The 14,924-nt window shown below is 41.8% G+C and overlaps 1 protein-coding gene across 2 annotated transcripts in view; it reads left to right on the top strand.

Annotated features, from left to right (window-relative positions):
* LOC109894388 (syntaxin-binding protein 6) overlaps positions 1–10,733 on the top strand; it is a 105,134-nt gene extending 94,401 nt beyond the window's left edge. The window contains exons 5-7 of one of the 2 annotated variants that reach the window (XM_020487840.2): positions 923–1,033; positions 5,771–5,928; positions 8,044–10,733. In XM_020487840.2, coding sequence (XP_020343429.2) covers positions 923–1,033; positions 5,771–5,928; positions 8,044–8,067 — 293 coding nt within the window. In that variant the 3' untranslated portion in view covers positions 8,068–10,733. The remainder of the gene's footprint in view (positions 1–922; positions 1,034–5,770; positions 5,929–8,043) is intronic. The other variant, XM_031828790.1, reaches the window with a different exon arrangement.
* Positions 10,734–14,924: the final 4,191 nt, after the last annotated feature.

Genomic DNA, 14,924 nt, shown 5'->3' with positions numbered 1-14,924 from the left:
GGTTAAATAATGACAAGCATTATTTTCTCATCAAAGACTTCCATCTTGGTCACGTCTTTTGGTTGTCGCCTCACTAGTTATGTGTAGGTGATGCACGAAAAGCCTCCCTCATCCAGAGACTGTAAACTCCCTTTAGAGAACACTGTGGAGGAGATGTGCAGCCAGGAACCTGTGTAGTGATACCTGATGGGCCGTGTAATAGGGCCTGATTAAAGCAGCGTTGCTGGACTCATTTTGTTAATGCCATGTTATCAGGATCGACTGAGGCTGCAGCACGCACTCTTCCCCACAGACTCTCATGGACCTCTGCTTAAGTGGCAGAGCATGTCTTAGAATAGTGAGAGGGCGTTTAAAATATTGGCTGCTTGCTTTCATCAGTTTTTTAATTCTAGGATGCTAAATGCTATTATACACTCCTTTTTATTAGCTATTGAATCATTTTGGAAACCATCATGCAAATGCTTACTGTCAGGAGGGCACTTCAAGAAGACTTCTTCACACCATTTTAAACTGTTGTGAGATTTCTTATGGGAAACCGTAGATTATGCAGTCAAATACAACTCAAGTGAAAACGTGTTAGAATATAGGCTACCTTTTCATCAAGTTAATAACAAACAATGCTTCATTTCTACTTAAACGGTACCCTAACTTCCCTAATCTATTCCAGTTACCCAAAATTCAAATATTTGATTTCTTTCCTACTTCACTGTTTGAACAAAACCCTTTTAATACCCCTTTTAATAAAGTAAAACAGTAAGTCTATTACATGATTTAACCAAAGTTAACAAAAATGACCATATTAGAACAAACTGTAGTGTGTTGTAATAAGTATTATCCAACATAGTCATTTATTCTGTCTAACAGATAAAATAACAAAAACAAACCCAAATGAAGACATTCCTTTTCCATTTTCTTGTCACAGACGATGAAACTGTAGATTCAGTCGTTTTCCGTTGCAAGGTCTTTTTGAGCAGAATGAGGAAAGAAGTTGTTTTAAACAGTCGACGCCAAGGTCGCCGGCTACTCTTAGAAGGTAAGCAGGAAACACATTTTACATTCAACTAAAATAATTCATCATTTTACTAACAAGGCAGTTAAGCTCCTAAATCTTCGATCTTCAATGAATTATATAACATTTGATGGCTTACAGAATGTACAGTGTGTGTTCTAGAATATCTGTATGCACACAGAGTATACGACTTCCAAGTGTGATACTGTCATTTTGAGGGCCCGGTGTACAGAAAGGACTCCCCTTTTAAGATGCACCGCTTATGTGAGTTATGTAGATGGACGATCACCTCACTGACAGCCTTTCAGATTAAACCAGCTCATTGACTCAGAGGAACCATGTCATCAACTTAAGTCTTACCTTCTCACCACCTCAAGCACAAGGACAGTAAATGACAAAATGAGCATTACCTACTATAGTCACCTCAATACCGATTCATCCTCAAACTCTCCTTGAACTAATATAAACAAGGCCATTATGAACAGGGTTATGGTTTTTCAGTATAATATGCAACCCTGACGTTTATCTCTTTAAACTTTCATGGACGTTACGGTACTTGAATACCTAGTAGCAATTTGCTCCATTAGACCTACAGTGTCTCTTGGGGTCAGGGACAGAATGTTCCATGTTTGTCTCCATTAGCATCCCCACTCCCTGACTGCTGCAACCCTATTAGCAGAGTAGTGCCAAAATGAATGCACAACTCTACTGTAACCATGCTGAGAATGTCAGAAGAATCTTACCCTTTCTCCTAATGACTTTAAAAAAGTGGATTAACACTGTATTAAGAAGAAAACAGGGGCTTAGGTTAGAAGTTAATGTCAAGATTTGCATGAATTAGACAGCAGAAAAGTGTAGGGGGGGAGTTAAGGAACGTTCAATGGATTTGTCTCCTTGGGGGGAGTTCGGTGGGTACAGCAGTATGCCCGGTGTGATGCCATCCTTTTGGGGAGCTCTGGGTGGGTGACATTGAGTTCATCCTGTGTTGCCTACGTCAGTCTCTATTGACTGCTGTGTATCCTTCTCACTCTCCCTTTCTCACTATCTGTTTTGCCTTCTCTTGAGCACTACAGCTCTCTCAACTCTCGTCTCCTCCTCTCCCCGTCCCTGTCGCTGTGCACAGCATGTGCAGCACCATGTTGAGCTGCAGGGTGTGAAATTCTTACTGACAAACTAAGGATGACAGGGGAGTGAGTTACTGTAGCTACACAATGCTACAGCTGTTCCATTTTCCAGTAACTCTGCTTTAAGGGGAACAACGACAAAGGCCCTTTGGTCATATGGAAAGCTTTTGATGAAATGTGTAATGTACAGATGAGTAGGTGGGGCTGTACTTTACAGGAGAGTCTCTCTACCATAGATATAGAACCCATCTCTGGTCTCTACCCTCTGTCCTACCACACCTACACAGAGACTGCCTCAGGGCAACATACTGGTACACTATTCATACTGGATGGTAATTGACTCTGCTTGAGCTTACCTCTTTAAGATAGCCCTATGCAAGGGTGTGTTTATGCTAGCAAGCATGCATGTGCCTCTAAGAATGTATGCCTGAGTGTATGGCACCTCCCCTGGGTGCACCTTTTGTTTTTTTGCCTAGCACTATACAGCTGATTCAAATAACTAACTCATCAAGCTTTGATTATTTGAATCAGCTGTGTAGTGTTAGAGCAAAAACCAAAACGTGCACCTGAGGTGAGATGTTGGGGGCTAGGACCGAGTTTGGGAAACTCTGAGTGGCATAACCAATCAAGCAGGCTTTGAGAGAAAGTGGCGATTGACAGTCATCGTCATGTTCCTGCACATTCAAAAGGTTCACAACCACAACATTACATTGTGTCGGCCTGACTTGTGGTCACTTCATTATTGAGGTCAAAGGCTCAAGGAATAGAATCGCCATGGAATCGTGTTTTTGGATCATCTTTCTCTCTACTGGGTTCATTGTGGGGCATTTCACTTTTCTTTAACTTTTGTTGCAGAAACAAGGTTTTGCCTTTTTGTTTTACAGGCGCGCCCTGATTATATTGATATCATGGGGATGTAGAAACGCATTCTCCCTCCATTGTTGAAGTAGGAGTTCCCTGGTCATAGGACACAGCTTCAGGAAGGTTAGATTCCTTTACAGGGATAGTCTGCGAACCATTTCAGGAAAAACTCACCAGCCAAACACATACATGATCGTAACAAATTTCTCCCCCCAAAAATGTGCCAGCTCTCAACCCTTTTTGTAACACTGAAGTTACATTTTTCTCTGAGCAGAGATTACTTTGGTTTCCTGAAAAACCAACCCAGAGGTGCTTGTTAAAAGCAAGACATCACTCCCCCATGTTCTTGTAAAGAGAAACCTCAATAGAACCACCAGAGGACAGAGAGTTGAATCACCATGCGCTCCGTCACTCCTTCCAAATCTCCGTTACAGAATGACTGCACCTTCATCAACTCTACAGAGTAAAGACCCAGGGCCTTAAGTCACCACACAACCTGCCTCCCTGCTACTCTTTTAAATTACATTCACCGTAGGAGCGGACTCAACCAGCAGCTGGCTGAAATTGCCCAGCCCAGGGAATGGAGTGAGAGTCGGGAAAGAGGGAAGAGTGTGTGGGATGAGGGGAGTGTTAATCTCTGGGCCCTCTCTTAGCGGAGAGAGGGGATTAAAGGGATGTGGATGGAGGTGAAGAGGTCTCATCCCATCTCTGCTCTCAGGGGAAGGAGAGGGTTTTATTTATTAAAGGATGGGAAGGGTGATGTAGAGGGAGACATGTCACTTGTGTCCCAGTACAAGTCTTTATTTCAATACTGTGAAGAAGATGGAGGCCACAGCAAAGCTAGATTAACACACTTCTCCTTCCCTACACTGTAATTAAACCCAGAGCCTAGCCAAAACCTTTCGACTTGGAGATCTTCTGCAAGGCGAAATGCTGGAAAAATGTTGGAACTGTGGTGATGGCGCTGGGTTTGGCTCGAAAATGTGTAGTGTCTCTGTACTCTTAATTTATTCCATTATCCATGAAAATGTGGAATCTAGCTTTGGGGTGAGTATCTACTGGAAGTGTTGTGGAATCCAATGGGTTGCTTTACCACTAGCTAGCGTTGCATGAAATGGATTTTACTTGATCAAGTTAACTTCCTTTGAAGGAAAGCAGAGGAGAGAAGAGGAACACCAGCTGGCATCCCGTCTGCTTTGGGCTGTCATTTAACCCGCTGCGCCACAACTCCAATTATTTATCAGTCAGCGTACCTGCCTGGGCGCCACAGGACAGCACTGCATAGCCTACACTCTACAGTATGGGTTCCCTTTGGGAGGACATGTTAAAATGACTGGCTGTGTTCAATATCTTTAGTGGCTTCTCACTCCTGCAGCAGAACCTGGATGTCCTCGGTCTTCCTATTCAATTATCTCAAAGAATAAATGGAAGCAATATTGTCTTTTAACTAGAGACCCTTTGAAGAAGTGGGGAGAGGGGACATATTGGATGATTTGTTATATTGTCAAAGCCCCGTTATAGAATTGGCTCTGTGATTTGTTTATGATTGGCTTTGATCTCATGGGCTGTTTGGAACTGAACTCTAACCCCATATTTCTTATCTAACACTGAAGGCCTCATTTACATTGAGTTCCGCTCTATTTCTTATTCCTTCCACAACTAGCCAGTTGAGAGGAGCACATTATCAAATCTGGACTCTTTTTTTTTTGTTTTCTTTTGCCTTTTTTTTTGTCCATTGTTCATACAGAAAGTTGCAGTACCAGTCCCTAGTTTCGTTGAAAGAATGACTTGTTCACAACTTTGGAACAACTGATCGGAAAAACCTCCCCATTGTCTTCTTTCCCAGGCAACCAAATAACCCCAGCCAGGTCAACATTAGACACTTCAAAGGAAAAGCAATGCTCAAAACTATTCAAAGTGGCACGCTGCCCTTGGATATATCGCCACATAAAGCGATGATTATACAGTACTGGCACTGCGCCAGGGTAATGGCTCTGAAGTGAAAGTTTTGAGCAGACGGCGGTCCCCAACCTAAAGCAAGGATTGTTAGCGTAGTGCTAGTCGACGGCAGGCGGCGCTCCCCAAAGCCGTAGATGAATAGCTTGCCAGTTTGAAACATCCGCAGGGTCGGTGCTATCGGAGGAAGACCGTGTTCTGTTATTTCCTCTCATCCACACAGCTGTGCCGCCAGCGCAAGCGGTTCAAAGTCGAACACACTCGTTCCCGCTCTGCTATTATCACACCGTCTGAGAGGAGGAAAAGAGAAGGAGCTGCCACTAAAGCTTTACTAAAGAAAATCAGAATAAAAACCCTTGAGAAACACCTGGAGCTATTTGGAATGCTTTTAGTTAGCGAGTTGGTTGTTTCATTTCATTTGAGAGAAATGGCGTGATTGACAGATCTAAGCTTTGTAAACGAGGAGTGTGACACGTTTATTTCATTGGCTCATTTCTTACAGGAAACCAATCTCTGTAGAAAAACTCATTAGCTGGCTTCCTAGAACGTCCCTGATTGGAGTAACCCTGTTTTTCACCTGTTCCTTGTCAATAATCAAAGTCCGGCCAGGGATGCTGAATGAAACATCAACATTAACTACTAATGCAGAGCATTTCTGTAAGGCTCATGTCACTGCTGCATTGAGTTATTTTTTTGATAGTGATTCATACTCTGTTGCAACTGCAGCACCTCACCCTCTTCTCCACCAAGGCACTGTATACTGTATTATATTTATCCCATCTCTTATCCCCCCTGCTCCCCATTTCTCTCTCCTCTCCAGGTAACAGTATACTCCACTCTGCAGCAGACAGTGTGACCAGTGCTGTACAGAAGGCCAGCCAGGCTCTGAACGAGCGAGGGGAGCGGTTAAGCCGGGCAGAGGAGAAAACAGGGGAGATGAAGAACAGTGCTGAGCAGTTCTCAGTCACCGCACACAAGGTGACACACACACACACACACACACACGTGTCACATATCAGATCATTACAAGGGCTTGGGGAATTTTTCCTCACCACATGAACTGAACAGATCAAATGTAGGCCCTACAGTAGGTATACACTATAACATTGCTAAAACATAATCACACATTACCACATAGTGATACCATGTAACCCACATTTCCCAATTGTATTTGACTAAAAATTCATCCCATCTATCATGAAAATGTAAACTCGGTAGAAGAAAGATCTAACAGTGTTCTACTTCTTGAGGTGATTCAGTTGAAGTGGTTAGTTTGTTGCTTCTGGTTCACTATAGCTTGATGTTCTTGTTAGGAGTCCCCCTCTCCACAGTGCCTTCCTCTATTCTGTCCATCCCAGCTCTTCTCCATGGGCTTCTCTCATCCTCTCCATCCAACTGTATCCCTCACACAAGTAAAACGAATCACCTGCTGCTTAACATTGTCATTAGCATAATATGGTTTTGCTACAAAAACGGGAGGAAGAAATATAATGAGAAATGAATCATTCTCTGCTTCTAGCACGCGCCCACGACTGTGATCAATTCCAATAACTTTTTAAGTAGCTAGCATTTTTTTTCAAGCCTGCTTCTGTCATCTCCTGTAAAAACGGGTTCTTCCCACTTCGGTTGACCCACTGTTCTATCCACTCTGGACTGGAACGCCAATTCATTTGTTTATAAAACATTCATTTTGAACACGACTGCAATGGCGGTCTAATTGAAAGCCATTTGATGGGACATGGTCAGCCTCTCACTGTTAACAGATAAAGACCCTGTGGTGTGAAATTAATCAAGCTCATGGGAACACTCTTTAACTCAGAGAATGGCCCTTTAACTCCCCATGCCATACAGGCCCAGTCATCCACTTCCCTATTCGGCTATTAGATGCTTATACGGGCTATTTAATTAATTGGTTGTCTTGCACTTTTTTGAAAAGTTAAGACTCACTTAAGCATGTACAGTATGTGACTGTGTTAAACTGCAGCCCTATACTTGGATAACCACTGTGTCATTTGGTGTTAGCTAGCTACAGTAAATGCATTCTGCAATGTCTTTTCTGCCTGGGGATAACATTAAACTAAAATCCTTCAAAACATGAAGTAAATAATCTTTCCCCCTCTTGAGTCTTGATGTTAAGTAAGAGTTGGGAACGTTGTATATCTGCCAACTATTGTACAGTAAGAAGGCAGGTTTGTGGTGAGAATCTTGTAAACGTTTCCCCCTTGTCATGCCATTGAACAAGATATCATTTCTACCTGTGATCCAGTATTCTTTTGGTTGAAGCTGAGAGCATACGGTATCTTGTGCAGGACTTCGTAACAAGGAAGAAGTTCTGTGTCAAGGTGACCTGGAGCAAGAAACCGCACTGCAGGTTCGGTTAGTCCGTCTCTGCAGTGTCTCCCACCTGCTTAGGCTCTGTGACAGTCCCAATTGCAGCACTGTTGTGCTCTCACCATCCCCACAGCACGGCTGTCTGTGCTGCAGCTCTGCTGCCCCCACTTGTTAGCTCTGAGGATTTCAACCCTCTATTTTTAACTGTAGGTGAGTAAAGTGTGTGTGTGCGCACGTCTCTGTGTGTGAATTAGATTGGTGGCCTGGCCTTTTCTCTAATGAACCTCCAGCCAGGCCTATTAGAACCCTTGTTAATGAGCCAGGGTGATGAAAACACTGGGGCTTGGGCCTCTTACCAAGCCTGAGGAATAGCACCACTCTAAAAGCTATCATTCCTCTCTGCCTAGAGAATAGACCCTGTTCTTTTACTCACCATGCCAACCATGTTAGCTTCCACCAGTTGGGAAAGTAGTTGGTGGTTGGTTTTGAATGTGCTAGCTAACTTAAGAATTGACTGGTTAATTGACGGATTAATAGATTTTGCATCTCACTTTGTTTTGATACTTTTTTAGGCAGATTTTTTTGAATGATTTGTGGCAACCCCAAGCCATCTATTCAGAGGGGCTGTTAAAGAAATGTTTAGTTAAATAGCTTTCTCGTTTGGTTTAGTCACTGTATAATGTTTATATATCCCCACAGCTTACAATTGTTGACATGTAGCCTACTTTTTGTCCCCTCTCTCTCTCCCTCCCCTCTCCACAGCTGGCCATGAAGCACAAGTGTTAAACCATTGCTAAGCCTTCGGGAGTAGGGGTCCGCCAAGAGCGCCAGACGCCATTAAGGACAGATTTCTGATTTGATTATTCTTACAACTTTTAACATGATTACTCTTGTTAACAACGGTAACATTTAAATTTTGTGTTGTTGTGTAGCTACCTTGTTTCTAATGAAGAATATATGATGACGTTGAGAGGGGAGAGCTCAGACAGTTAAGAGCAAAAGTTTCACAGCTAACTCCTCTTTCACTACCTCCATTGCCCCCTAAGTACTCCATGACTTTACGTAGGCACTGCCATCCCCAACCTAGACAAACACACACACACACACACACACACATTCCAGATCCCCGAGATTGGATGATGTGACACATGCGTATCACATGATGGCTATTTCCTGTACTTGGGGACAACAATGTACATCCCTGTATGTGAACATTAACTTGTTAAAAAAATGTTAGATCTCTTTTGCCATTTGACATCACACTGTTGTAAAGGCTCATTGGTGCATTCATTCATTGCAGACATAATACTAGCCAAATGTGTGACGGACATGTTGCTTCAAAAACCTCCTGCTGGAAGACTATATTTCAACTAAGATGGTATGAAATGTGCTGTTTTCCAACTAAAAAGTCTGAGTGACCAAATGTTCAGGTGCATGGTCTCTGTCAAAAGGTTGAATGAAACCTACAGAGTAAAGACGAGCATTTAGGCTTTACTTTTGGTAACATTTCCGAAGGGTTATTGAAGCACTTGGTTGTAAGAACAAGATCAGACATTTGTAAATTAGCTTCAACTGTTAACAAGCTTATAAACCTGTAAATTCATTCTACCACAATCTCTGAAAATAATATTTCCATTCTAACTTGGTCACATCTTGTAATTCTTGTTTAATTGGGGTTTATGAAATGTTTTCTGTAAAACAGCTGACTGACACTTCTTCACTAGCGGCATTGTACAGTATTGGTGTCCATTCACTGACTGTGTAACCGTGGCTTCATCACAAACAAGTAACCACCCACAGTGTGGGTATGTTTATTACTTTTAGATTCTATATGTCTTGCTGTTACAGTGCACGGACAACCTTACCTTGCAGAGCACTGTTAAGTTCTTAATGAAATTCTCGTTGCCTCAACTTCTAGTCTGCTTTAGTCCTAACATTTTGGATATTCATTGTTTTTAATAAAAATATTGAAACTATGTATTATGGTTATGAAAGTTTTGGGGGTTTTTGCTAGTGCAAGCCCCTTAGTTGGTCTCAGTGAATACGTTTATTATCCTTCACTTTTCATAGGACCAGATGAGGTCTCTAAACAAAGCGCAATGGTTTTTTAGCCTTTTTAAACAGTATTTTATTAGTTCTTCAACAGCATGTGGTTTTACTTGAGCAGTCTGTGTTATGACAACACTCGTGGTAACCCAGGCGAACAGTGCCTTGCTATATTGATAACCAAAGGGAGAAAGTAAAGTATGTTTTGTACCAGGTTTGAAAGAGGGTGTTGCTTAAGATGTATGGTGCTTGTTGGAAGTGAATTGTGTGAGGAATACAGAAGAAGAAAAGGCTGAATAGGTGGTTATTACAGAATGAATAGGTGGTTATTACAGAATGAATAGGTGGTTATTACAGAATGAATAGGTGGTTATTACAGAATGAATAGGTGGTTATTACAGAATGAATAGGTGGTTATTACAGAATGAATAGGTGGTTATTACAGAATGAATAGCTGGTTATTACAGAATGAATAGGTGGTTATTACAGAATGAATAGCTGATTATTACAGACAAACACCATTATTTTCAATTAAACATATTGAGTTATTTCAAAACATCGGTCTCGTTGTCTATCAGATTGCATACCATCTAAATAAATAGAAATTGTCTCAAGTCTCTCTTTACATTTTTGACAATGTTTTTTGTGTGGGGGGGTGCATTTCACAATAAGGCCAATAGACTAGAAAAGTCATGGGAAAGGCAAGGTGTGTATAGGTAGTGGTAAGGAGTAGTGAACTGCATGTAGTTTAACTAGTAATTTAACTACATTTTGCAGTAGCTTGGTGGTAGTTGAACTAAATTCAAATCTTGGTGGTGTTTTTAGTGTTTCCATTACTTGTTTGCTATATAGTGGTGTAGTTAACTAATGGAACTACACAATACTTTTTTTGCCAGAAATAAAATATATTTAAAGTAGGCAAACATTTTGTTTCTTTTTCATCAGACCTGCCTAATCACTGGAAACATACTGTGTTTAATAGTCTAAATGACACATTCAGTTAACACCTGACTCCAGAGTGAACTTGCATTTTGTAGTCTGACATTTCACATTTAGATGGTCAGTATATCAAAGTAGTTTGAATGTATTGAACTACTTTTTCAAAGTCACTTTCTTTAGTTAACTGAACTATATTTGTATTAAGGGTAGCTTTAGTGTACAGTGCTTGGTATATTTTCTGATAACTATATTCTCAGAGTTACTTCTCCAATGCTATATACTGTAGGTCATATCCTGTAATCCACTGCTTTACTGGGGTCCCTTTTTGTAAGAGCTAACATTATCACAATGACACAGCATGTGTGCAGGCTTATGTCTAAACATCTACACTGAAAATATAAACTCAACATGTAAAGTGTTGGTCCCATGTTTCATGAATTGAAATAAAAGATTCTTGAAATTCCAAAGCTAATTTCTCAATGTTGTGCACACATTTGTTTACATCCCTGTTAGTGAGCATTTTATTCTTTGTCAAGATAATCCATGCACCTGACAGGTGTGGCATATCAAGAAGATGATTAAACAGCATGGTCATTACACAGGTGCACCTTGTGCTGGGGACAATAAAAGCCCACTAAAATATGCAGTTTTGACAATGCCACAGATGTCTCAAGTGTTGGCATGCTGACTGCGGGAAAATCCACGAGCTGTTGCCAGGGAATTGAATGTTAATTTCTCTACCATAAGCCACCTCCAATATCGCTTTAGAGAATTTGGCAGTATGTCCAACCGGCCTCAGGCGCTGACCACATGTAACCACACCAGCCTAGGACCTCCACATCTGGCTTCTTCACCTGCGGGATTGTCTGGGTGTGGAAATATTTCAGTCTGTAATAAAGCTGTTTTGTGTGGAAAAACTCAATCTAATTGGCTGGGCCTGGCTCCCCAGTGGGTCAAACTGGCTCCCAAGTGGGTGAGCTTGCCTATGCCCTCCCTCCCAGGCACACCCCTTGCTGCGCTCCTGCCCAGTCACGTGAAATCAATAGATAAAGGCCTAATTAAGTTATTTCAATTGGCTGATTTCCTTATATGAACGGTAACTCTGCAAAATCTTTGAAATTGTTGCATGTTTTATATTTTTCTTCAGTATATATTTGACATATCACAGGTACTGCTTTTCTCAAATTCCCCAACAGATGGCGATGCAAGTGCAAACAAGTATGTCTTTTGTGAACCCTCAATACATTTGAGTTCATCATATATTCATCCCAAATACATATATGAATGTTCTTGTGAAGTTCAAGTCTTAAGTTATCTTAATGTTTGTATTGTATTTGTGCCATTTCAAGTTCACCAGTTATAGGCGTACTGTAGGGACTGCAGGTGTGTACAGTGGACCCTAACATGCCAAACTATTCTTTCTGTTGCTACAACTTGCAGATTTTTTTGGGGGGGGGTAAAGGTGTCCGGTTCTTTAAAGCTGCACCACTAGGCCAACAGATGTTTTCTTGTCTATCCCTTATTCCTATATCAAAGTTCTCCAAAGTCTTTTCAATGGAGTTGAGGAGATGATGGTGGGCGGACTGAACCTCTGACTCCATCGAGTCGCTGTCAGTTGATACTTTTAAGAATGTAAGTTCTTAACCCTTACAGTGTACCTATGTTTGTCCTCTGTAGCTGCGTTCCTTTCTTTGTTTTCTGAAATTCATACTTTATAATAAAACTTGTCAAACACAACCGCAAACTCTTTCCTCCTATCGACTGACGGCGACTCAGTCATCACAACCCAACTTAACCAAGATGTTCAGTGCCTTCAGAAAGTATTCATACCGATTTAACTTATTCCACATTTTGTGTTACAGCCGGAATTCAAAATGGATTATATTGATTTTTCAATTGATTGGACATGATTTGGAAAGGCACATGTCTATATAATGTCCCGCAGTTGACAGTGCATATCAGAACAAAAACCAAGCCATGAGGTCGAAGGAATTGTCCGTAGAGCTCAGAGATTGTGTCGAGGCACAGATCTGGGGAAGGGTACCAAAAAATGTCTGCTGGATTGAAGGTCCTCAAGAACACAGTGGCCTACATCATTCTTATATGGAAGAAGTTTGTAACCAAGGCTCTTCCTAGAGCTGGCCGCCCGGCCAAACTGAGCAATCAGGGGAGGAGGGCCTTGGTCAGGGAGGAGACCAAGAACTCGATAGTCACTCTGACAGAGCTCCAGAGTTCTTCTGTGGAGATTGGAGAAAATTCCAGAAGGACAACCATCTCTGCAGCACTCCATCAATCAGGTGTTTATAATAGAGTGGCCAGATGGAAGCCACTCCTCAGTGAAAGGTACATGACAGCCCGATTGGAGTTTGCCTAAAGGACTAAGGCCATGAGAAACAAGATTCCATGGTTTGATGAAATGAAGAATGAACTCTGGCCTGAATGCCAAGTGTCACGGATGGAGTAAACCTGGCACCATCTCTAAGGTGAAGCATGGTGGCAGCATCATGCTGTGTGGATGTTTTTCAGAGGCAGGGACTAGGAGACTAGTCAGGATCGAAGGAATGATGAACAGCGCAAAGTACAGGGAGATCCTTGATGAAAACCTGCTACAGAGCACTCAGGACCTTAGACTGGGGCAAAGGTTCACCTTCCAACAGGACAACATCCCTAAGCACACAGCCAAGACACCGCAGGAGTGGCTTCCGAACAACCCTCTTAATGTCCTTGAGTGGCCCAGCCAGAGCCCAGAATTGAAACCGATCGAACATCTCTTGAGAGTCCTGAAAATAGCTGTGCAGCAATGCTCCCCATCCATCCTGACAGAGCTTGAGAGGATCTGCAGAGAAGAATGGGAGAAACTCCCCAAATACAGGTGTGCCAAGCTTGTTGTGTAAACTCAAGATGACTCGAGGCTGTAATTGCAGCCAAAAGTGCTTCAACAAAGTATTGAGTAAAAGGTCTGAATTATTTTAGCAAACATTTCTAAAAACCCGTTTTGCTTTGTCTTTATGGATTATTGTGTGTAGTTTGAGGGGGGGGACAATTTAATACATTTTATAAGGAGGCTGTAACGTAACAAAATGTGGAAAAGTGAATAGGTCTGAATACTTTCCTGAATTCACAGTATCTGTATCCATTCATCATCAATAGCGTCTCCCAGGTCTTCCTCACATTTTTGTTTTACATGTTTTGTGTCATCGGGAAAAACCTTGATCAACCCTTAATACAGTTTAGAAATCAACTTTAGACAGCCTTAACATAGTTTAAATCTTTAAAGCATCTTGCTTTTCCAGTGTTTTCTGCACCGAGAAAATAAGTGTTGTATCTGCAAAAATTCACTTCAGCTCTGTCACAATCTGATTCTGCTCAGATGAGGCATGACAAATAATATGTGTGTACATTTATATATTTGACATTTTCAACATGCCCCTGATTTGAGTCTGTAATACCAACATGTTTCAAGCAGACCACCATAGTCCCTGTGCCCAAGAACACAAAGGCAACCTGCCTAAATGACTACAGACCCGTAGCACTCACGTCCGTAGCCATGAAGTGCTTGGAAAGGTTGGTAATGGCTCACATCAACACCATTATCCCAGAAACCCTAGACCCACTCCAATTTGCATACCGCCCAAACAGATCCACAGATGCAATCTCTATTGCACTCCACACTGCCTTTTCCCACCTGGACAAAAGGAACACTGTTAAGGGAATTTTTATCAATGATGACTAATTATGTATACATTTCAATCAGGACTGACTAATCAGAATACTATTATGTTACTGTATATGTACTAATCAGAATACTATTATGTTACTGTATATGTATGAATTTTCTTTTTAATCCTAGTACTGAATATAATGTGTGTAAATATAATCAAGAATTAGAACAATGACTGTCTGTTCCTTGGTAGAAATGAATGAACTATATCGCCAGACTGGCTAGAATGCTGATCTACACTGGCTGACCTTGGCTCTAGGCGAGGTGGGAAGGCTTGAGAACTATAGAGCCTTTCTACCAGTGTCAAGAAGAGACGGAACATTTAGAAAACGCTGACGTCATTTTCAGTTTATAACCTGTGGTAAAATGTGTAAGGAGGAGTACTCTCGTGAATAAAAGCTGCTGTTTGACTTTAAGACTGGGCTCTGTCCATTTTTATAAAATAAGGGTCATACAAATCCTTATGAATTGACAGAGTGTTTAATTTTAATTGGGTGTTAAAACATAGAGGAATATAATTCCTGCAACAAACACTTATGTGAGAATTCTATTCATTGACTACAGCTCAGCGTTCAACACCATAGTACCCTCAAAGCTCATCACTAAGCTAAGGATCCTGGGACTAAACACCTCCCTTTGCAACTGGATCCTGGACTTCCTGACGGGCCGCCACCAGGTGGTGAGGGTAGGTAGCAACACATCTACCACTCTGATCCTCAACACTGGAGCTCCACAATGGGTGCGTGCTCATTACCCTCCTGTACTCCCTGTTCACCAACGACTGCATGGCCAGGCACGCCTCCAACACCATCATTAAGTTTGCAGACGACAATAGTGGTAGGCCTGATCACAGACAATGACGAGATAGCCTATAGGGAGGAGGTCAGAGACCTGGCTGGGTGGTGCCAGAATCACTGCCTGGTACGGCAATTGCTCA

The sequence above is a fragment of the Oncorhynchus kisutch genome, linkage group LG7 (assembly GCF_002021735.2).
Source record: "Oncorhynchus kisutch isolate 150728-3 linkage group LG7, Okis_V2, whole genome shotgun sequence".
Lineage (NCBI taxonomy): Eukaryota > Metazoa > Chordata > Actinopteri > Salmoniformes > Salmonidae > Oncorhynchus > Oncorhynchus kisutch.
Note: the sequence above shows the minus strand (reverse complement) of the source record. Positions and strands in the feature narration are given on the sequence as shown.